This window comes from Phoxinus phoxinus (genome assembly GCF_949152265.1).
Source record: "Phoxinus phoxinus genome assembly, chromosome: 5".
NCBI lineage: Eukaryota > Metazoa > Chordata > Actinopteri > Cypriniformes > Leuciscidae > Phoxinus > Phoxinus phoxinus.
This window is the reverse complement of record NC_136880.1, coordinates 29,450,113-29,474,104: the sequence shown is the minus strand read 5'-3', so window position 1 is coordinate 29,474,104 and position 23,992 is coordinate 29,450,113. Positions and strand designations below refer to the sequence as shown.

Below are 23,992 nucleotides of genomic sequence, written 5' to 3'. Positions count from 1 at the left end.
AATAACAAAAACACGGCCACCCAGATCCATTCTCCTGTCAACAAGTGGAGAAAAGCCACTTGATAACGCCGCTCTTTCTAAGCTGCCATTTTTCTACCATTCACTGACCCTCCACTGGGTCTGTAACTGCACTGTGCAAAATATTACTCTATCATATCTATGAAACTGTGCCATTTTTTGTGAACACACACTGCTTTTCCTTTTTTTTTATACAATGAGCTCGGTGTTGCAAAGCCGTTCTCTAGCTGAATGGTACAGTAGTCGATATCATTATACTATTGAAACGTAGACACTCTTGGTATTTGTTGTTTGTGTTACACTTCATGTAAGTGGTATGCACTTGTGTATGTTCACAAGTGTTATGGAAAATCATATGGATTGGTCCTAGATGACTGAAACCTACACTGTGGTTATACAAATTAGTTGTCTGTACCTCGGAAGGCCTCGTTTTGCAAGGTGAACTGCAAAGCAAACACACATTTCACATATTGTTCCTGTCTATATATTGGATGCATGCTGGATCAAATAAGACAAAGTGCCTCCTTCAAGGTTAAGCGTAACTTCAGATGAGATCTGAACAGGGAAAACACAAAGTTGTACTATTAATGCTTTTCGGAAATAATAATGCCCAACCACGATCTAATGGCAATATACAGTAGAATTTTAATACAGTAATGGTTGAGTTCATACAGGATCAACACTCAAAAAAAATTTTTTTGCTGCTTGTTCAATTTAGATGATTAAAAAAATTAGCTAATGCAACATATTATTATTATATTACACACATACACAGACAATTCTTTCTTTCTTTCTTTCTTAGTGTATGCCAGAAAAGAAAATCAATTTCAACTAACTATGAAACAAAAAAATTATTAAAAACATTTAATGGTTATGAAGTAATTTATTGTGCTAAAAATGAGAAAAGTCTTTAAAAAATTGTAGGCAGTGCATGTGATCTGAGACACAGTGTTGCAAGTATTGAGATTCAAGCTCAAATATCGCTCAGTCCACCTCATTCTCATTGCATCTAGTAGTCAAAACTAACTTTGTACAATACCACTCAAACAAAATCATTAAAATGTTTGAGTGAATTATGTATGTGGTCCCGACTCTACGTGCATAAGGGTAACTGTATTTGTGCTGATTAGTTCATAGATTTTTGTGCTAACGTGATTTGGTATCTGAAAAAGTTAACAATATCAGCTATCAATGGTATCAGCTGAGAGCATCAGCTCAGAGAGAATGACAGGCCAATAAAAAAAAAAACATCCCGAATCACTCTACTGAATTCAGACGCTTGACATTCAGATTTTCACATGACTTCACTACAACAAAACTCAACATCCTGAAGCACAGGTCCTTCTGCAGATCATTCAGGTTGAAGACGCTCTCACATACAGTGCCATCCGTTGGGACATAAAAGCAAGGGGACGCATGAGCATGTCAGATGGTGGCCTTTACGTAAACGGCTCTTGGGGCACAAAGGCTAACTACCTCGTCGCCCCCAGCCGACGGCTGCTTTTTCGGACGGCGCTCTGAGACGATGCCTCTCCAGGTAGACCGAAATGGCCACCACTGCGAATGCGCTTGACCTTTCCCTCCCTGCTCTAATCTGATTGTGCCTCCTTTATGTAATCAGCCGCTAAAGGTCACTGAGCTATTTAACATGGGAACCCTTTAGCTATGGAATTTGCCTTGCAGTAAATTACCTTTATTATGTTTCACTCACATGTCACCCATGCAAAAAGCTACTTAACTCCTTGGGTGTCAAGAGTCTTACAAGCGATAATGTTAATGGTTAATCGTTACTGTAACACTGTCCCATTCGGGGGTAAATCATTTGATATATTGGTAAATGGAATGAAGAGACGAGGATTTGACATGAGGGCTACTCTGACTCACAGGTAAGTGCAAATGGCTGGTCGAGCAAATTTAATGGCACCTTTGAACATAATTGTGTGTGTATATGTGAAGTACATTTGAGGCGCACAAAGTAAATCCGTCTGTCGGAAGAGAGGATAAAAAAAAAATACAATCACAGAAAATATCAAGAGAAATTAGAGCTTGACCATTGTGTCTTGATATTTATTACTGCAGAGTTGAAGCAAAGCGTAGACCATCAGAAAATATCAAATCCATACATGGTCAACTGTCAACTGTCAGATATGCAAAAATAAAATATTAGGCCCAGTATGTCATTCAGCGCTGGGTAATGACAAGTCAGGGAAAATTTATAGATTTATCATTAATTTAGCAGTTTCGTAAATCTCTGTTTTTCAGTCTGACAGTTGTATGCGAGTCAATTATGCCAGATATCTAAAATTCAGTTCTTAATACAAGAATTCACTCTCTCTGAGAAGAGAGAGGAACAAAAAGTGGCTTAATATGGAACTGCATATTGACTATATAGTATTTTTTTTTTTATGTAATTGCAGAAGAGGTTCATCATGAGCTATAAAAAAATTTAAATAAAAAATAATAATGAATCAATGCTACAACCCTTTCACAAAACTTTTCAAACATTGCCTATATACGGTAACTACAAAACGTAACATTATGCACACTTTATTATACCATGCAGAAATCGGAGAGTTTCTGCACTTCACAGAGTTCACAAATAAAACATATTTCAGTTCTGTCCTTCAGATTTCCTTTCCATTTCCACTGCAATCACTTCTATTCAATCGGAAGCATGAAACTGTAAGGCTCTTATACCCTCACAATATAACACAGCACAGTCCTGAAAAGGGTCCAAATTAGATAATTCATGTCTGTTTGCTCTAAATGGGAAAGCATCGTTTTCTAATAGAATCATATTTCACCCAGACTAAAAGCTTCCTCAGGAACAATTAAAGATAACGAATGAGCAATGCCTTATTCAAACTGATCCCTCCACATATGCACCCATAACTCTAGACCAATTGTAAAATTGCCTCTTTGCGAATGTGCTGCTACGCTTAATATGATGTTACAGTCTCTTTCATTAATCAACTGCTAATGAGATTGAAGCCTTACTGTTGACCAGGGCTAAGTCCTGCTTACTCAGGTTGTGTGATAGCCATTTTCACAAAGAAACGTTTTTCATTAACACAGGCTCTACAGTCAAGTAAAAGAGAATGAATACATAAATTCAAGAATGCAACAAAACACACACAATGTCAACAATTGCTTCATTTTTGTGATAACTCCAGTAAGCATCAAGAGATCCAATAAAAATCAACTACAATATAACGTAAAAATTTATAAAAGGAAAATATTGCATTAGAACTAACTAATGCAGGAACAACAGCTTTTCAGACATTAGCAAAGGCACAGCTTTATGGAGAGACTTTCTACCCGTTTGGTTTCTTTTAACCAACAGGATCTATTTTATTTAAACAATCAGCTAAAACAGTAAACTAAAATAATGCAAAACAAACCAAGAAAATTAAAGAAAGTACTACATCTGAATAAATGCAGTGAGAAAACCTCTGTAAATCCTTCTGGTAGTTTTCATCGCCTAACTCTTTTTAGAAAACGTTATTAAATACAGGATAAAAGTAGTACAAGAAGATAATTTCCAGTAAGACAAGTGGTACAAATTACCATTAAAAAGTTAATGTTCCCCCATTGGTGTACTTTATCTTAAAGCAATATTAGAGTACACTCTCTCTGTTCTGGTGTAATATTCTTAAAACTTATTCATGCTTATACGGTACCAATTACACACCTCTATCCGATTAAAAGTGATGTAACAGTGCTGAAAATCCCATCCCTCCGCAGTACTTATGCCTATCCTTTTCAGAGTAGTGTCATTTAAATGAAAGACACCCAGTGCCGCAGGGCTGACCAGTCTCATTCTATTACTGAGACTCGGATGTAGTCTATTTTCTGACAGTGTGAAATTCGAGTGCAATAAAACTTTTACTTTTCCCAAGAGTGGCAAAAGTTTAGAAAAATGTTCCTTTTGAGAAGCCTAAAAGCATCTCTAGACGGCTTGAGGATGTGAAATGAGCGCTTTAATGTGCCGATTGCTTCTTCCCAGCCAGGGGTCAGGTAAATACTGTTCAGATCTCGTAATGTGCTGGTAATATTTTGTAGATCATGTTTCTATTATTTAAATGACATTGTGCAAGGGAAGGGAATCACACTGGCACACGGAAAGGTTGAGCAGTGAAGGGAAATGATTTAATGTAATGGGAGGAATAAAGCATCATTAGCGCAAATTAACCATTGTCAGTCGAGGTGATCTTGTTGGGTGCTAATGCCATTGGCAGCCGCTGAAGGTGGCAATTTATGCACGGGGGGTGGGGTGAAGTGAAGTGCACATCGGCATGCATTTAGTGCCCAATGGCAGGCGCGGTCACAGTCGTTCCATTGGGTTTTGTCTCGTAGAGTTTAAGTAGTGCCAAGATGAGGGATGCCCATGTTTAATTCACGCCGCTTATGTTTAACTTCAGGCCAGGAATGGGCCGCAGTCCATTAATTAGTAACAAACGGCCGTTCAAAACAAGATCTGCCTTGTACAGGTCGCCCATTTTCCTAGGTTTGAGAGGCTGCGATTTTACCTCCGTCATCTGCCAAGCACTTTGACGGTAAAAAAAAATAATTCAACAAACTTTTGCACAGCACTGATACAAAACAATTACAAAAAATGTCGCTTTCAATGCCAGTTCCTGTGGGTTTCTTACTAAAGTTACCAAATAACATTTAAAGATGCTCTAAGTTGTTGGTGTGTGTGTGTGTGTGTGTGTGTGTGTGTGTGTGTGTGTGTGTGTGTGTGTGTGTGTGTGTGTGTGTGTGTGTGTGTGTGTGTGTGTGTGTGTGTGTGTGTACCTGCTGAATCTTCATATTTCAAAAAGTATTATTCATATGTAAAACAATTTAATAAGGACAAAAAGTACTGAGTGCTCCTTTAAACGTCTGTTCTGAGTGAATGAATACAGACCTCAATATACAAGACCTGAGATATCACTTTCAGCTACAACTTAGGCTTGCTCTTACCTGAGACTCCAATGACAGTACTGGTCTATGGGATCGTCCAAAATAATCCATTTGGCAGCTCCTTAAAAAAAAAAAAAAACATCAATCATATTATAAGTTGAAAAAGGGCTACCAAAAGCACAAAACGTTGAATATGAATGTTCATATTGTTCATACTGTGTGTGTGTGTGTGTGTGTGTGTGTGTGTGTGTGTGTGTGTGTGTGTGTGTGTGTGTGTGTGTGTGTGTGTGTGTGTGTGTGTGTGTGTGTGTGTGTGAATGAAAATTCTCTCATTAATTACTCACCCTCATCTTGGGAACACAAATTAAGATATTTTTAATGAAATCTGTGAAACCCTCTCCAACTACCAACTACGCAACTACCACTTTTAAGCCCCAAAAAGGTAGTAAAGACATCATAAAAGTAATCCATGTGACCCAAGGAGTTTAACCTCAATTTTATGTTTTTTAAGTGACACGAGTGCTTTGTTTGTGCAAAAAAACAACAACATAATTTACCAATTTATTTACAAAATATTAATCTCCAACGCACATTCGAACGCACGAATGAATGTCTTACGGCATGAGGGCGAGTAATTAATATGGTAATTCCAAATGTGGTAATTCCACCCTGTACTACTTCAACCCCAGTTACGATACATTTTTCCAAGAAATGTCAAACTGTCCATTTAAACAAGAAAAAAGCATGACAGCAGCCGAAATTAATATCACAGGACAGACAAAATGCTGCTTTCTCTCAGAATGAGAACCAAACTGATATAAAGTGGGGGGAAACACCCCTTGGGGTAAAACGCCCCCCTACTGTTTTTAAGTCAAGATATGTTTTGTTGTTACTTACGGACTATAAAAGTTGACATGAGTGATGTAGAAGTACCGTATTCACTGTGAAGCTTAGACCAGTGACGTACCTGAGAGAAAACAGATTTCACAGTAAGTGATTTAATTTTCATCAGTAAGAAAAAAAGTGTTGGTTTGAAAAAAAGGCTTTTTTTTTTTTCTTTTTTTTTTGCAGAACATCATGTAAATAGTAAGGCCTGTAGTTAGGGAGTGTTATTTAATAAAGTCAAAATTAAGTATGTGTTCTGAGTTTGTCACACCACAGAAAAATGTGTTATTTGCCACCCAGCCAAATTTGAATGATAAAAAAACTAGGTGTTGTGCGGAATTTCGACCCCCTGCCAAATTATTACCCCCCTCCTTGAAGTCAGTACCTGATTGCCTAATCCTTAACCTACCAATGCTAGGAGGGTAATAATTCGACCCGGGGGGTCGAAATTCGGCACAACACCGGAAAGTACATAAAATAAGCTATCAAAATCTTGACAAAATTAGCAGTTATCTCTGCTCTCAGACGCTGTGTCCGTTGGCTACGCTGCAACGTTACACACTCATTGGTGCCGCACGCACGGCCGATAATGGCACAGTTGTAGGCGCAACGGGAGGATGAAGGCCGAGGCGGGAGATATTCGGTTCGGCCCCATTCACCAGTTTATCAGTGAATCCCAGTTGTCTCCGACGAAAGTTTATAAAACTATCCCGTGTAAAATGATCACTACAGAGGCGGGTTTTGGCGGTGATCCTCAGCTCTCCATCAAGGTGGCTCTTCACAAAATGAATTCACCGCTTCTTGATGTGATAGTTTTTCTGAAATTTAAATAAGGACACCGATGTTTTGTACGTGATCGCATTCGGTAGTACCACTGATCTCTAAGTTATATAGAATGATTAATATATCATATAGATCAGTGGGTAGTACGCATTTACGTAACGAAGGCATAGCTAATAGTTGACTAAACGTTAGTCGTAGTGGTATTAACTAACTAATAGTACTGAGACTACTGACAGTAACTCATCAAACTGCATGTGAATGTCCTCTATTGTAAGGGGCTCCAGTGCGTTATCGAGCCCCCGTTTTACCCCCGCCCAAAAATCCTGAACAGTGACAGCAATAGTGAAAACCTATTTAACGGTCAAGTCTAACTCCACAATTCAGTACTTCACAGTTCACAGTCTTTGTAATATGTTTAATCAATACACATTTATACTGCGTTTAGAATTTTTTTTAAGGGGGCACTTCCCCCACTCTCTCATACGTCATTTTCGTAATAAAGATGTTATTTGATTCGTTGTGTTTGAATTTCAATGCCAGGAAATCGCTCATTAACTTACCTCTCGCTGTCCGCCAAACACTCCGGGAGTCTCCGGCTCCGGATTATGTCTCCCGTAAGTATCTTCTGCAGCACGACAACTAAGTTACTCTGAAACATATTCTGTATTTTGTTTGGTATTAGCTGAAGGCCCTAAGCGTACGTTAAGCGTTAACTTTCGACGCAATTTCTTAAACGCAGACGTTAGCTAACGTTACCGTTACGTAAGTTCAGAGGGCATACGTGTAAATGTATTTTTTTAGGGTCCGTTTTCTCTTTTAAGTTAATTCACCTCATTGGGGGAACAGTTTGACCTAAATTTAACCGCTTTTTTTGTTTGTTATTTACCTAAATCAAAGTTCTTTGCCTAAATTAATAACACGTCTAGGGCATCTGAAAGTGACGCTATCGCCCCCTGGAGTACGGAGGTTTGGAAATTGTAACCGTCGAGACGAAGGTTAAACTGTCTATGGTTAAACCAGAGAATGGTTAAACCATAAGGGCGCTTTTTTTCATATGATGAGGTCCACATTTCTGAGGCCACTAGAAAATACACAGTATTTTTTAAATGCATAATTTTGAAAAATGATAATCAAAATGTAGGCTATTGTTAAAATAAAGAAGAAATAGCCTATTTAAGATTTTCAGAAGCAAATTTGTGGCATGTGAGTTAATGTTGGTGGCAGTGCTAAAAAGAGGACAGACCAAAATTCATGTACATTTTTTCAATTGAATTTTTTTTTTTTAATTCTGATAATATAATCTGTATGTTTAAAAAAAAAAATGAATAATAATAATTAGGCTATTAGACAAAAGTGAGCATTACCACTAGTGCATTCAGACTTTTGGACCAACTGTATACAGTAGGCCTATATATAATTACCAGTAAACACAGCAAGGGTTTATTGTTATTAATTAAATTTATATGACTGAGACAAAAGAGCAGCAGGGAGACACATGATCATTTCTGCTGCACTGAACAGCTAGTCACGTGTCCGGTGGAGGAATAAACCCCTGCGTGTTAATTAACCCAATGATAAACAGGCTTTTCCCACACACATGTGGCTGTTGCCATGAGTCTCCTGAGTGTTTCACGCACACGATGAACCCCTCATGGGGTGTGTGGGAGTGGAAGAACAGATTAATTGTGGTATGATAACAGATATGCTGATAAGTGATGTGTGTCCAGGGGAAATAGAGGTTTCTTTTTAAACATCAGGCTGGTGTGATGTTCTGAGGAGGTGGGGCCCATCATCGCGGTGACATATCTAAATCTCCTTAGTTGGCGAGGTCTAACAGATTATCAGCCAGATTTGAGTAATAGACTCCTCATTTAGCCTTAATGCGTTTTGCATAGAGAGCAACCTCCTCTCATCATTCTTTAAGATGAATCGTTGTCCCAGGCAAAATTTTAAAGATATTAGTCTACCGGCAACTGCATAAATCATAAGATTTTTACTAATGGGACCAAAGCTAAACACAGTCCTACCCTCTTAAACACACAAAGAAGATTATTATAATGATGTCAAGGTTGTTGCTCCACAGGAGCCTCTGTTATTTACATGAGGTGTTTTCGTAGGAATATAACCCATTAAATAAATAAAAAACATGTAATTTGTGAGATGGCAACAGATCATTTTTTAAATAATTCTTCATAATTGAAATAAATGTATGCTTTTAACTATAGATTTTTCATTCAGGATTGATTTACAGGTTTTCCTCAGAACATAACACATTGGCTATGCAGTGCGCACCGTTGTTACAAATTAACAGTGTAATACACTAATTAAAAGATGAAAAACGTAGCAAAACATAATAATCCATGGTTCAGATGAGTCACTGAATAGTGTCAGAATGCCCATTCAGACTAATGCAATGCTGAAGGGCCTCATTAGACAAGAGAGCAGAGCCTAGTATGAAACACATCCAAGAGAAAAAAAAAATTTTTTACTAAAAAAATAATAACATATAATTACACTACACACATATATATATATTAGTGCTGTCAAATACACACACACATGCATATATATACAGTACTGTCCAAAAATCTTATCAAAAAATTAATTTAAGCCAGTTATTTATATATTTTGCTGTAAGGAAATCAGTTTACATTTCCACACATTACTTATGCCCTTAATTGTAATAATCCAGGGAGATTTTTGTATAAGGAGTTTGACAACAGCCGGTATGCTTATCTGATCTCACCATCATCGAGTCTGTCTGGGATTACATGAAGAAACAGAAAACCGTTCCCGCAGTTCTGCATTTAGTCTCAGTTTCTTCATGTAATCCCAGTTGGACTTGATGATGCTGAGATCAGATCTCCGTGTGGAGCACCGGCTGTTGTCAGACTCCTTGTGCATACAAAAATCTCACTGGATTATTTCAATTAATGGCAAAAGAAATGTTTGGACATGTAAATGCACATACACACACACACATATATATATATATATATATATGTGTGTGTATGAATAGAACTTATTCAAATGCTTTTGCCCTAGCCTAAGACAATCTCTCTGTTATTAATAATTAATTATTATAATTATTATAATCTTTAAAATACATGCCAATGGGTTTGAAATGTAATGCACATGACATTGATATATTTTAAATGTGGCTAAAGTATCCAGATACTTTTTAGGGCCACTCTATATTTCTTTGCTCTTATATCTGAGTATTATATAGGCCTACTTGAAAATCCAATAATACAGAACATATAACAAAGGGACTTTTGCCGTAGAGAACAAGAGAAGCTGAAGTGTCGGCTGTACGGCGGAATCAAAAGCCTGCTGCTTTGTTTCTGTGCCTCTGTAGAGCTTTTGTGAGCCCTTGCTTCTGGAGGGCTGTCACACAAGAGTACATCTCTCCCCTTCATTAGACATACTTCCGTCTGCGGCGCCCTATATCAGTCAAATTAAACACACCCCACGTGTGCTCGGGGACCAGTGTCGTCGCACTTTTACACTTTCAATCTTTCAAACTCTGCGCCGTTGAGGCACACACGTGCTCTCGAACCAAGTCCACCTCTAGTGTAGCATGGGTTTGTTTTGTAGATCTAATTCGACAGTGCTTTTAACAGGAGCCCGCTGCTTGTCAGATGCGATGGCTGTGAAGAGCCGGAGATGTTCTCTTGAAGGGGCTCTGTGAAGCGCAGTCACTTTGAACAATCTCGCGCAACCCGCGCTCCGAGAGGTGCTGTTCGCACGCCGAGGGCCCCTCTCTCTTCCTTCACCCTTTCTTCTTCATTTCTCCTCTTTCTCATAAGTGGAAACTTGCAAGGGGGGTTGGAGAGGTCGGTTGCAAGCCTAGTCCGACTGGAAGCCCTTCTCTTTTCTCTGAGTGTCTAATTCCTCAAGTTACACACCAGGGAAGCTTTTCATGTTTGTCAAAGCGAAGACGACTTTGGCCATGTCTCTCTTACGCTTTCATCCCGAGTGGGAGGGGGGCCGACGCTCGATGTTCCTTTCAGTGGGACGCTTTGCTCATTAGTGGAAGGGACTTGAAGCTCTAACACAACATGTCTCCTCTGAAACAGGTGTGGAGGAAAAGGCCAGCGGGCCGGGAATGGCCCCTGCAGGCTTACTGTAAGCGCCGATGGTCGCTGTGCCAAAAAAGCGGGGGAGTGAAGGAGACGGAAGGACAAACATGGGCTGATGTGATGTGTCTGTTTCCTGACACCAGACATCCAAAGCTGCAAAACAAAAGATGACACAAATACAGCTGATGGAAGAGGAAGCAGCAGACGGAGACATCGGCTTATGGTTAACCTCTAAACCTGAGACACCGCATAAAATACAACAGTGTTGACACAACCAGCTTCAGGAAAGACAGGTCATAACCCAGGCATGGGCAACGAGGCTTTAGAATTGACTGGACTGGAAGTAGGCCTATCTTCAGTTCAAAAACATCTCAGCAGAGGTTTCATGATGAGACAGATGTTTTATTAGAAGGATAGTTCAACCAAAAATGCCAATTATTCATTTACTCACCCTCATGTCAAAGCAGATATTTGGGGGGAAATAAAAAAAAGTGTTTTTTAAAAAGTCATTGACTTTCGTTGTATTATCCACTGGGGAACAAACATGAGAGTGAGTAAATGATGACCAAATAAATTGAAAAAATGGGGGGGAGTGTCCCTTTAAGAATTATTTAAAAAGGCATATTTAGGCATGTTGCTTTTTTTTTTGAAGTATCCAGTTTCATTTTAAAAAAAAAATACAAATAATAATTTTATTTATATCATACATTTTCTGATTCTTCATAAGGTATGTAGTTTGGTCAAAATTTTAAATCCTATGAAATATTGAAACTTCTTCAAGGGCTATCAAATAACTTGCAGTCATGACAGATTTACCCATTTCCTTTTGGATAAGGGCAACAATATCATATCAGATATTGCTCTTCAGAAATGGAGCAATGAGTGCATGGCAATTGTATATGGCAGTATATCTTCACAAGCAGTCTATCTCAGTTATCCAAAGGGCAATGCATGTAAAAACAGATGTACGATTTGACATTAAACTCAAAGTAAAAGAGAGTGACAGTCACAAAATCCCAAAACAGATTTAGAAAATTCACAGAAATCCCCCTCTGTGTTTGATGGCCATTGACTGTAAATGCCAATGCTGCGGGTTATCTTTAATTTCAAGGTATGCTCCAAAAAAAAAATTTCTTCTGTTTTATATTGTCAAGAACATTACCAGCTGTCCATCAGCACTAGCAAAAAAAAGTGTCACTACTAAAAATTGTAACATTCTTTCATTTAAAAAAAAAACATCTGAAATCACTGTGCATGTGATAACTTAATGTGAATGGGTCTGTTTAATAATTTCTATTGTTCTGAGCTTCATCTCTCTTGTTTGCAAACAGCTAAACAGATATATTTGACCGTCACTGCATTGAATAAATATAAGAGAAGTAAAAGTCGAGCCACAGGACTTTTGCTTTTATGGGCTAAGGAAACTCCATTCTAATGGGTTTTGTTAGACACAAAATTTGAAATTTCTCTGTAATTTTGGCCTACTGTTTTGTTACATTTTTTAGGCTCTATCTTAAAAAAACTATGCTTTGGTCGATACTGTCATCTGTTGTTCAAAATTGGACATTACACCCAGACCAAACACGGCAAGTCTTACATGGATGTGTTCGTAATAGCATACTACCATAATACTCTTAATTGCTGCATAGTATGTATATTTTCTGTATTAAATAAATGGATGAACCTACTAGCCTTCATTTCCCAAAATGTGCTGCATACAGCTTGGGGTAGGCTAGGCCTATATCCCAAAATGCAACGAACTTAACTTGACCATCGATTTCTAATTCATTAAATTAACAGTATGAATACAATTAATCTATTTCTTTATTCATTATGTGATTAGAAAAAAAAAAAACATTTTTGCACAAAATTGGATTCAAATAGAAAAATATTTTTTTTTATAATCCATTACTGGACAGCAATTGTGTACATGCAATGTGATGAGGTCATGTGACAACAATGAAACACACTAATGTTCAAAAAAGTTATTGAATTGCCAACTCATTCTGTTATTGGATAGGCTACACCTAGCAGTATTCGGTCGTAAGCTATATTACATTCTGAATAGCCAGTGTCTTATGTAGATACATAACTGAAAAAAATATGTAATGTAAATTTAACTGCAGTAGCACAAACTTGCTGTTTCCCTATATTGAAAATTAGGCTTGTCTGCCAAACGCCTCTATTTCAAAACATTAATCTCTGGGCAAGTGTGCTGTGTGGGCATTCAGATTCCCATAATGTTCGGCGGCTGACAGCAGCCATTTTCCATGGACGAGAGGGCTGAAGAGGCCTGTTGACCCCTTTCCACCACCACAATCTTCCCTCATCACACTGTGCGACTTCATTAACTCTCAGGGCAATTTCAGGACTTTTTCCAGGCGTCGCTATTATACAGTGTGCTGTCAATTACACATGCCTGCTGCTTAAAAGAAATCCAATGATAAAAGTTATCTGAAAGCCAAAAGGTCGTCTTCTCCTCTTAACCTCAGATTGAATGTTTCGTAATCCTGGTCTGAGTAATTGTGAAGAATAATATTAGCTCAGTTTACATCTTGTGCAATTATTTGTCATAGACATGCATCATCGCATAATAGAAAGTAGGCTAACCTATAGTTTGAGCCTCGAAACAACTGGGTCAGTGAAAAATGACAGTGGTCAACACTTAAAGGAAAAGGAACGGAGATAAAGTGGCTTAGCACAAGCAGGTGAATCATGGAGAAATGCTGACCTCTACAGTTACGATTACCAATTAACTTCAGTGAACAGTGGCTAACAGAATCAAAATAAAAGTGAGGATAAGACTAAATACATTAACTATATTATTTTTGAAATTGGTTAAACTTAAAGTCATGGTTCAATCATTCATAACAATTTAACTTTTTCAAGCAACAACAAGCAACGCAAGCAGCTTGACCAACCAGACAGAAAGCAGTTCGTTCATAATGCAGTCCAATAAGCGATGTTCATCTGTCTAAACAGATAAATAAACTCCTCTCTTTCTCTCTTTCCTAACAGTGGCGCGAAATGATATATGAAGTGCCACAGACGGCTTTTCCAGAGAGACAAATGCCAGTGACTCGCTCTGAAATGTCAGACGTGACAGTCGGAGACATGCCATGAGAACCTCTGCCTGACCAATTTGAAGCCCCCCTGATCACAAACTGGCTGACTGTCAAGACTGACAAAGGCCAATTTTACCTGCCTGGAGTGAAATATCTCTCTATGACAAATTTGAGCGTAGCCTGAACGTACTGCACACTTGAAAATCTTCTATATGTTGGTATAGGAATCAGATAGGATGTAGGCTATAAACTATGTACGCTCGTGATGACACAATTCCAGCCAGCTGAGCCAAATAATCTGGTTAAATACTGGGCAAATTCACAATATTAATACAAAGAAGCATAGGAGTTATACAATGGAAGTGTTTGTTGCTGTGACGAGTGACCAGTTCCAGTTTCAGGGTTGAACAATTTCCATGACCCGTCCTTTCGTTTGTGATTGATGATGATTTGTTTTATATATTTTTTATGAAAACCATCTTAAATCAAATCCGATTTCCTCATTGAATCGAATAGAGTTTTTGCTGCATTCTCATTGTATTTACACCACATTTACCACCAGATGTGCTTAGTGAGCAGTTTCTAGTGATTTGCTAAATTTGAAATCTCATTTTCTCACATGACATCACAAATGTATAATCACTATAAACCTTTTAAATTGTGTTACTTTTCCTTATATTTGGGGGCAGTTGCGGTTTAAGACACAATCTATGACTAACTTGTAAGACTGGTCTAAGCAGTTTAGAAAACTGGCCCCAGCCAGCAATTAGTCAACAGTAATCAGTCTTACTTTTTGGATTCAAGTTAGATAAATCTGCGTTTTTATGTAACTGATCTAAAATTGTTTGTAAAATTATTTGACAAACTTGTAAGATTAGTTTAAGCAGGTTTTCCACAACCTTACCAGTACCACAAACATCCATTTGGAAAGGTTGACATTAATCAAGTTTAGTTAACAGAAGCTTTTATTTAAGGAAGGCACATTAGTCAAATACATTAATACATTATTCATTCACAATGTCTAAATACACAAATGTACTAATTCACAATGTCTAAAAGTCTCAATAATGTGACAAATCAATAACTCCCAAAAAATTACAATTGAATTCACAGCATAAGACAAATACATCAAGAGATTTGGGTACAAATTTAACCCTGTTTAACTTCATTTAGGGCTTAAGATCAGTTTGTTTAATTTATTAAACAGCAGTGCTTTTTATTTCACAAATAGGTTGAGGACCTATACATTTACAAGTGTGTGTATTATATAGCCGATCAAAAACTGTATAATCAGTGTTGCACTTGGAGGCGCTTTTTCGCCAGGGTCTCCTCTGAAGTAGTCATGCAGCAGGTCAGAAACGTCCTGCACCTGTTGGAATAGTCCTCCGGACAGTCTCTGTACAGGCTCACATGGGCAGGGGTGATGAAATCAAAACTTTCAACCGTCAACCCTTTCTGACGCAACACTTTAACCATCTTCTCCACATCCCTGTACCTGATCACTCGGTCTGCTCTGGAATAGAGGTACATCTGAGGCCAGGGCGCCGGGTGATCCGTCATGGCATCATAGTGGTTCTTGTGAAAGTACTTGGTCACAGGATACAAAACAATCCTGAGAAGGAAAACCGCCACAGCAAACAGTGTCAGAAGGAAGTACTGCAGTAGCACATTGACTTTAGGCCCTAAAGTGGTTTTGAGCGCTCGGAGCGCCCCTATAATGTTTTGGCTGCCCGGTGCACTGTCCACAACTGTGCCCACCACATACAGAGTGCTGAACTGCTTGTGACTAAGCAATAACTCAACCATGTAGCGGTAAAGCATGAAGCCCCCATTGCTGAACACATGGAAGAAAATTGGGTTGTTCTCCACCTCATAGTCATACAGAAGTTCAAGTAATTTGTGCGCAGTGCTTCTTAGTTCCTTGTAGCCCAACGGTTCTGAAATAAAAACAGTCTTCAAAGGAGCCGTGTAGCGTAGAGTCACACATCCCTGCAACGAAATGAGAAGCTGTTGTAAGAACATTATACATGGGTGTAACTTCAACTTTTATTAAAACAGATTTAAAGGGTCTCCAATGATTTTCTTTTTTATATATACAAAGGTCACATTAAAACTAGGATTTTTTTCAAATGCTTTAGATTTAAAAAAAATTTAAAATATATATATTAGACCTATGGTAATCAAATATTTTTTTTTTATTTTTTTTTATAAAAATCAATGTGTGTGTGTGTGTGTGTTTTACTTCACAGTCCATTACCAAAAGTGTCCATTATTAAAGAAACGCCAATATATGTATGTTTTCAAGGCCTTTAGGAAAATGTGTCACCTGTTCGTTATAAATGGAGCTGTATTTGGCGAGATGTTTGTCTCTGCTGCCTGCCCAGCCAAGGAGAATAACGACTGGCTCCTTTGATCCGCGCCAGTGTTTCTCTGTCAACACAAGAATAACGTATCCATACAACACGGATCCAATGAAACACACCTAGTGGTTGACATGAATGGCTTATTCTTATTAAAGCTATCTAATTTAACGCCTATACGGTTATAAACACAGGTTGCAGGCTTCCATGCATTTGCGCTGAATAAAATGAACATCAACAAATAATTAATCAAACAATCAACTCACTCAGTGCTGCTGTCAGCCTTAGAACAACACTTACCTGAGATCAGAGCCTCTGGAAAAACTATGTTGTAGTCTATACCATCATCCCCCATATTGACAGTTATTTCCTAAATATGTTGTCAGCCATTAATAATTCGCTTCAAATGAGTGTCGCGTTTCACAGCTCTCGTGCAGCGGAGCAGACAGTCACATACAGGGGCGATTGAAGAAGATAATACAACACGAGTGAAGCCGGCAACATCAGCGTGTCATTGTTTCATAGAACATCCGGGTCACAATTCACAAGGCACAATCAAAAATTCTAAATAAAAGTCACTTTTCAAGCAAACCGTTTTACCAAAAGATTAATAGTTGATAATAAAAATGACATTAAAACCAATAGATATTCTGTTTAAAATTAATATGATCCCAGTTCTGATAAAAGGTGCATTGTTTTATATTCTGTTTCTAATGCAATGAAATTCATACATTTTAAGTGTGCTTGAAGTGCCTTCATTTTTAGAGCAGGTTTAGGAATGTACAATGAACAAAATGTGACCTCGTCTTCTGTTTGGGAGATCCTAAGACTCTAGGAATTTTTAATTGTTTATTTTATTTTATTTTATTTTATTTATAGTTATAGTAAAAGTTATAGTATTGACCAGGTATAAAACAGGCCACCACATTTTTCTGAATTTGTTGTAGTGTGCGTTCACTGCTATTTGAAATACAATTAGAATTAAATAACATTAGAATATAAATACACAATGTCAGCATAAACAGGACTACTGATGATATCTGTAAATGCTGTTTTATTTAAATAAAAATTATTATGCCTTACATTATATTCACATACATTTACTCACACAGTCACACTACACGCCACAATATCTTGATCACACCAAAAACAAGATGGTTATTATTCCGGTTTTATAATTCAAATAATAATACATTTTCTAAATTCACATATAACCTGGAAATCAAAAACAATCTAAAAAATATTTTAAAAAAATTTAAAAACAAAGTTCACAAAACTAACAAGACAAGGGTTGTTCACGACATGCAATGAGTAAATAAGGACATCTATTCTTAATAAAAAAGAATAGGTCAAAGCTACTAAAGTTACTAGTACCCTGCAGAGCTGCGTCCTTCCCTTAGTTCCCTCCGAGGAGCAAAGCCTTTCCATCAGACAGAGACTCATCTGCTGCATCTGTTTCAAAAGTAATTGACGGCACTGGTACACTTACAACTTTGTGTGCCTTCTCTGATTTCTGCCCACTGACAGTGCTAATACTTGACCCTGGTGAAAGAATGATAGTATCTGTAGAGATCTCGGTGGACACACGGCGACCAAACGTTAGGGAACTGACGCTGGAACCATCAGCCTCACTCTCAGTCCAGCAAGAATCACTATCTGAAGCAGAAGACAAGCGTGTCTTCCCCCAGCGGCCGTTAGCTCGCGCTGCATTGCCGATGCTAACTCCCAGGGAGCACTGGCTGGAGAGGGTCGGACGACGGGAACTAACGCTGCCGGAACTAAAAGAGGAACGGAGCTCCTTATCTTTCACTCGTAAGATGGTGCGTAGTACTGGAATGTAACGGGCAATAGCCGCCCGATACTTTGGATGCGTAATTGCGTAGATGATGGGATTATGGATGGCTGAGGCCTTGGCAATCACAGCGGGTACTGAATTCATGTAGGGGGTCAAGAGATGAGAATAGCCTGCCGTGGCGGTGAGGGCCACCACAGAGTAGGGCGACCAGGATATTACAAAAAGCAAAATGACCAGGAGGGCGACTTTCGCCATCTTCCATTCGTTCTGCATGCGTTCATATACCTTCTGCGTTTCCCCACAATCCAACTCTCTAATTTCCTTTCCCATTGCTCGGATAGCTTGGAAGATTCCAAAGTAGCAGCTGACAATAATGCCTAGTGGGATGAAGAACACAAAAATGAAGAGGAAGATGGTGTACGCACGAACTGATGGAGTGAAGGTCATATAGTCCCAAGAACAGGAAGTCTGAAGACCCTCTGGGACATAAGCGCTCCAGCCAAAGAAAGGCGGAAGGCTCCAGCCAAGGGAGTAGAGCCACAGAACGACCAACACCATGCCTGCTTTGCGTCGGCTAATGTTGCCCACCAAGGCAAGAGGCTGAGTTATGGCTAGGCAACGATCAGCAGCAATGGCAGTCAAAGTCATCATGGAACAGATCCCAAAAAGGGCACCGCAAAAGGCGTAGAGCTCACAAATGCGCTCGCCAAAGATCCAGCGCCTGTGCATGCTGGCTGCAAAGAACACGGGCGACTGAGTGAGGGACATGAAGAAATCAGCCACAGCCAGGTTCACCACAAACATGTTCCCTGCAGTGCGAAGAGTACGGCTCCGGCAGAACACGTAGATCACCAGTGCGTTTCCAATCACTCCGGTGATGCCAACTATTAGGATGACAGCGCCGATGATGTAGTGAGCATGATCAGGAACATCCACGGTGGGAAACGGGTGTGGAGGCTCATGGTGGTGGCTGTGGGTCGGCCCATGGAAAGGCACATGGACTAACTTGTAGTTCCTGCTGCCCAAGGACTCCTTAAAGCCTGCAGTGCAGTTGTTGTCTCCAGGGGCACAATGATGCCCTCTCCATGAAGAGTGATGGCTCATGATGTGTGACTTGATGTCTCACTCAGAGTCCTAAATATATTTTTATACAAAACTGAAGGAAATTCTGTTAAAATAATTGAAAAAAATGTCACATTCTTGTTTTAAATAAACAGTGCTGTTCTCCTCTTTGTGTCAGTCTGTGAATGGTGGCTCCCTACATTAGCTTTTTATATACTAATCAATGCACCACCAAGTGATTATTGATCAGTAAGTAGTTCACAACTTGGCTTGTTGTAATGGTCAAAAAGTGTCACTTGGTCTATGGTAATGGTAAACAAAAACACTCAAAATGTTGACCTTGTTAAAATCATATTGAACTATTTCTGGACTATTTTGCTTTATTATCAAATTTACCCATTATAATCCTGCCTTATATATCTGAAATTAAAGAAAAATATATATTAGACCATTAACAATTTATGAATCATATTAAATTATCAAATATATTGAAATAATAATATATAACAAAAAATGATACATATTATATATATAATTGTATTTGTATAGCACCTTTCATATAATAAATGCAGCTCTAAGTGCTTTCCAATGAAATAGCATACACACAAGATTGAATATGACCCATTTTACAATAATACAAAATATTAAATTAATATGCATAGAGTGCGTAACAAAAGATGGAAGTTCAAACTAAGTGATATATTTTTTTTTTTTAATAAAAAAAATGTTTTTATGAGACTTGAGAGAGAACATTAAATGCAGACTTTTCATATACTTTGTTTTCTTTATCGTGTTTGATAATAAATGGCAATGACACAGAGAAAGATGTCCCCTTTCACATGAATGGCCCTATTTTCATAATATCATTTGAAGTTTGAATGTGTAATCATTTGAAATGTTGGCAAGCACCCCAGCAGTGAGTTGGACAAGCATGTGAGCGGTAAAGAGGTCACCAGGAAGAAATGTAGAGCTGTTTCGATTTTTAGAACTCATTAACTACAAAGATGCTTCCTTTGTTTGTTGTTTAGAGTAGTAAATTAGGCCAGATGTTGATGGAAACAACTCTTTTTGACCCAAAACTAAGGGTATATGGATTGTCTGAGTGGATGCAGTGAGTCAGATCAATCTATGCAATGTGAAAGTGGAGCACAGTGACAGTTTCAATAAGGACTGATTAACATCCCTCATCGTGAGAACTGCTCACTGACCTGAATGTGGTCTGAAATGATTCTCCATGTTCCAGCTAAATAATGATCAGCCTATACTAGCCTTCAGTCTGTTTCAGGATAGGGACTTGACCTACTTGAGAAAAAAAACAGATGTATTTATCCCAGCAGTCATTATTAAAACTGAATATAGTTTTATTTTGACCTTTAATTGTGTTTAACTAAATAAAAAAATATTCTACCCTTAGTACTAACACAGCACTACATGGAAGCACCGCAGCTTCAAATTAATGGGCAAACTCTAAACTAGGCCCTTTAAAATCTAAAATACAATGGCATTCTTTAGAATGTGTTTCCAAATTTGTGACAAGAGGGCTTTTTTGTCTTATAACATGACAATGCCTTCTTTGGCCACAAAGCAAGGCCCATAAATTAATGTTTTACTGAAGAACTTGACAGGCCTAGAAATAAGTTTAGACTTGAACCCCTTTGAACATCTATGGAATAAACTGGACTGCAACCGTGCCATCATTCATCATCGGACACTGACATCAGATTGGGAGCATATCCCCATAGATATGTTTGATGACTTACAAGGAGAGCGAAAACCAGTAATGCAAAAGGTTTTGATATTAAATGCTCAACAACAATATAAAGTGTGGTGTTTGAGTATCAGCATACTTTTGGATGTATAGTGTAAAACATCCTAAGGATATTGTGTGTGTGTCTGTATATTATGTAAGGGATAATGTAGAGCGAGGCGGTTGTTATAGCAAAGACAACCCTGACAGGCTGATCAGGACCCCCACTAAATGCGTCTCTTTAGCACGCAGTGTGTTTATCGTGTAATGTATACACGAAAAATTTGTTTTTACGTGCATAGGATACACATGGGTTGGTTAGGGTATAGGTTTAGTAGTGGTGTGGTGTCGTGTGTATTATACGTTTGGGTAGAATTGGTGGTGTGGGGTGCATGTGTATTACACGCAATGCAGTGCGTATCAAATGCACGAGAAAACTGTGTATCATATGCACGCAAAAACTAATTTTCGCATATAAATTGCACGATAAACACACTGCGTGCAATAGAGACGCATTTACGTGAGAACAGGCTGACCTACCAAATAAATAGATCATTTGACACAAAATATTGATTTAAAAACGATTGTATTCCTTCTGCTAAAAAAACAAGCCATGTAATATATATATATATATTAGGGTGCCACTCAAAATTTTTTTTTTTCAATTTTTCATCCTCTCACCCCCCAAATGTGTTAGTAATAAAAAAGCTGACAAAATTTAGATGTATTCTAATGATTATTACTGGTAGCTCTGCTCAACGCGAACAAAGTTTTACAATATGCAACATTTTCCGATACTATGTAATATTAACTTTGACATCACAAATCAGAATAATGCAAAAATCCTCAAAAAGTAGACTAAATAGTTACTTCAGCAGCTAATAATCAACAGTGCAGCAACCTCTTCAATAACTGCTGTAAAGGTGGACTTGTTAGGATTTGGAAAGTCATGGCAGTGAACAAAATGTAAATAAAATAGATTTTATTTGTGATAAATGTACTGCAACATTTGAGCTCATTGAGCTACCAGTAAATAATGCTTGGCACTGCTACTATGCATCATAAAAGGAACAGAATGAGGGGGTGAGACATTTAACATTTTGAAAAAATTAAATAAAAAATACATTACATTGAGTGGCACCCTAATATATATGTATATTAGGGTGCCACTCAATGTAATGGATTTTTTATTTTATTTTTTCAAAATGTTGTTTTGGGGTGTGTATATTTATATATATATATATATATATATAGTGTAAAACAACCTTCATTCACAATAATTGAACTATTAAAGCTATCAACGAAACATGTTATATGATTTGTAAATGCCATAAAATGAACAGAGAGGGGGAAAAACATGAATCAGAACTGCTTAACTTTTTTTTATTAATATTACAGTTCATCTTAACATACAAAATATGAATCATATAAATCTTATAATTATATTTTATAAATCTTTGCAAATTATTTAGAAGTGTATTATTTTGTTTAAAAAACAAGACAAACAGACAAAACTTTAAAAATGATAATATCTGTAGACTTTTCAAATATAAAGATGTAATTACACAGTCAAGTCCATTATGTCATTCAAGGATGTCTGTCTCACTGGCTTGTTGGTGGAGGTAGGTCAAGTTGCTAGTAGTAATTTGTGATTTTTTATGTTGATAGTCTGTATCTTTACTTTCAGTGGTGCCAGAAGTCATGAACCCCTTTCCAGGTTTTTGTACAGTTTCCTTGACACATCGGATTCCGTTTAGAATTCTCGTTCTGTTCCATATCTGGGACTCAATCTCAGAGCTGGATGTGAAGAAACAAAACATACATTTTGATTCCATACATGTTGATTCCACATAACTCACATGAGCAATATATCAATATAAGAAACAGAAGAGTGACTATTAGGATGTGTCTGTCAGATATTTACTTTGAAGACGGCTCTGCTGCTCCTTCTAGTAAATACGCATCAAAAATAACTGTTTCTGTATTGGCCAAACAAAACCCATTGGCCCTTCTGACATCTGTAGAAAAGCATCATATTATATTAGCTAAAAAAAAACTTGTTTAAAATCCAAAATCAGTTCTCTGTAAGATCAAGAAAACAGGAGAATTCATGAATACAAACCAGCTACAGTGACAGGACTCTTGTTGAAAGGCTGGATTGGTTCATGCATGGTTTTCAAGGTATAGTCAACAGGTGAAGTCTTGAAAAATGTAAGAACTGCCTCAGACTGGGAGAACTGTAAAGTAATTACTTGCATAATTATTGACCTATACAATAGGGCATCAATTCAATTATTATTGACATAGGGGATGGGCTAGTCTTTAGAATCACCTTTTGTGGCATTTTTATTATATTTCTCAATAACTTTTCTACTTCATCCAACCTGGTTTCAACATTATTATTTTCTTCTGCTTCCTTTATCCTCTGTAGTGCTGAAAAAACATGAACACATATCACAAATTAAGTCTCCAAACTGTTAAATGGCCACTTATTTCAAATGACATAAATGCGCATAAATGTCATACCATCAAACATCAACAAACGTCCTCTGTCGTCTGGAAATGATTTGCTCAAATTCTTAACAAGTTTCAATAAATCGTGATATCGCCTTCGCAGATATGTTATGCTTTTTTCAGACCATTCGGTCCTAATCTCGAAAAACTCGTCTTCTTCTCCAGCAGGACCAACAGCGAAGCGGTCGAGCCCAACGACCCAGCAGTCATTTACGCTCAGGTGAGGCAAGAAATCCGTATCAACACCTGCCATAACTGAATCGTGTCATAAACACATTAAATCGAAATTATCTCTAAATTAAATTTGATAAAAAGAAAAAAGTAAAGAGAAGATGGATTCCGCTTCAAAAATCGAACAGCGGCTAAATAAATATCCATCAAAATTAGAAAGCAAATAGTGGGATTACTTTTGTGGGATACGCAAATCTTCTGACACAAGTTGTACAAACTTCAAACTCCTCAGCTTTCCTCTTCGCCTGCAGATAGTGAGCTCTAAACGCCCCATTTGTGCGCAGTCCCTGTGAATTCCCATCCAAACTCATGAATTTCTCAAGTTCACACATCGACTAAAACCGTTAAAGGTCATCGAGTCTGTTATTCCTGTCGGGTGCTAGTGGGCGTTCCTATTCTGTCGCAGTATCCAATTGTATCAGGCGGCAGGCTACTAACGGCAATCTCATTGGTTGCCGCCGCGTAGTGCCGCTGCTCGTTTGCATAATGCAGAGAGTTGAGCTCGAGGTGATGGTAAAGAAGAAAAAAAAAACAGTAATTAAAAG

At 37.9% G+C, this 23,992-nt stretch overlaps 4 protein-coding genes across 5 annotated transcripts in view; all 4 read right to left on the bottom strand.

The window, feature by feature from the left end:
• rnf220a (ring finger protein 220a) overlaps positions 1-7,536 on the bottom strand; it is a 221,413-nt gene extending 213,877 nt beyond the window's left edge. The window contains exons 1-3 of the mRNA XM_079613459.1: positions 7,152-7,536; positions 5,821-5,890; positions 4,984-5,044 (exon numbers count right to left, since the gene is read on the bottom strand). The gene's annotated coding sequence lies outside the window, so the exon portion shown is untranslated. The remainder of the gene's footprint in view (positions 1-4,983; positions 5,045-5,820; positions 5,891-7,151) is intronic.
• Positions 7,537-14,585: 7,049 nt separating this feature from the next.
• Positions 14,586-16,655, bottom strand: tmem53 (transmembrane protein 53). The gene is made up of 3 exons (XM_079613505.1): positions 16,399-16,655; positions 16,065-16,168; positions 14,586-15,727 (listed from the first exon to the last, which is right to left on the bottom strand). Exons 1-3 carry the CDS (start codon positions 16,451-16,453, stop codon positions 15,029-15,031), a joined length of 858 nt encoding a protein of 285 aa, XP_079469631.1. The 5' UTR covers positions 16,454-16,655; the 3' UTR covers positions 14,586-15,028.
• Positions 16,656-17,139: 484 nt separating this feature from the next.
• Positions 17,140-19,136, bottom strand: opn4.1 (opsin 4.1). The gene has a single exon (XM_079613497.1). The coding sequence runs from the start codon at positions 18,995-18,997 to the stop codon at positions 17,495-17,497; it is 1,503 nt and encodes a 500-aa protein (XP_079469623.1). The 5' UTR covers positions 18,998-19,136; the 3' UTR covers positions 17,140-17,494.
• Positions 19,137-22,061: 2,925 nt separating this feature from the next.
• pxdc1a (PX domain containing 1a) lies at positions 22,062-23,835 on the bottom strand. 2 transcript variants are annotated; one of them, XM_079613507.1, is made up of 6 exons: positions 23,624-23,835; positions 23,229-23,471; positions 23,035-23,135; positions 22,825-22,939; positions 22,627-22,720; positions 22,062-22,499 (listed from the first exon to the last, which is right to left on the bottom strand). In XM_079613507.1, the coding sequence occupies exons 2-6, from the start codon at positions 23,467-23,469 to the stop codon at positions 22,286-22,288; spliced, it is 765 nt and encodes a 254-aa protein (XP_079469633.1). In that variant the 5' UTR covers positions 23,470-23,471; positions 23,624-23,835; the 3' UTR covers positions 22,062-22,285. The 2 variants fall into 2 exon arrangements, with proteins under 2 accessions (XP_079469633.1, XP_079469632.1); XM_079613506.1 differs by having other exon boundaries at positions 23,229-23,828.
• Between the last annotated feature and the right edge of the window lie 157 nt (positions 23,836-23,992).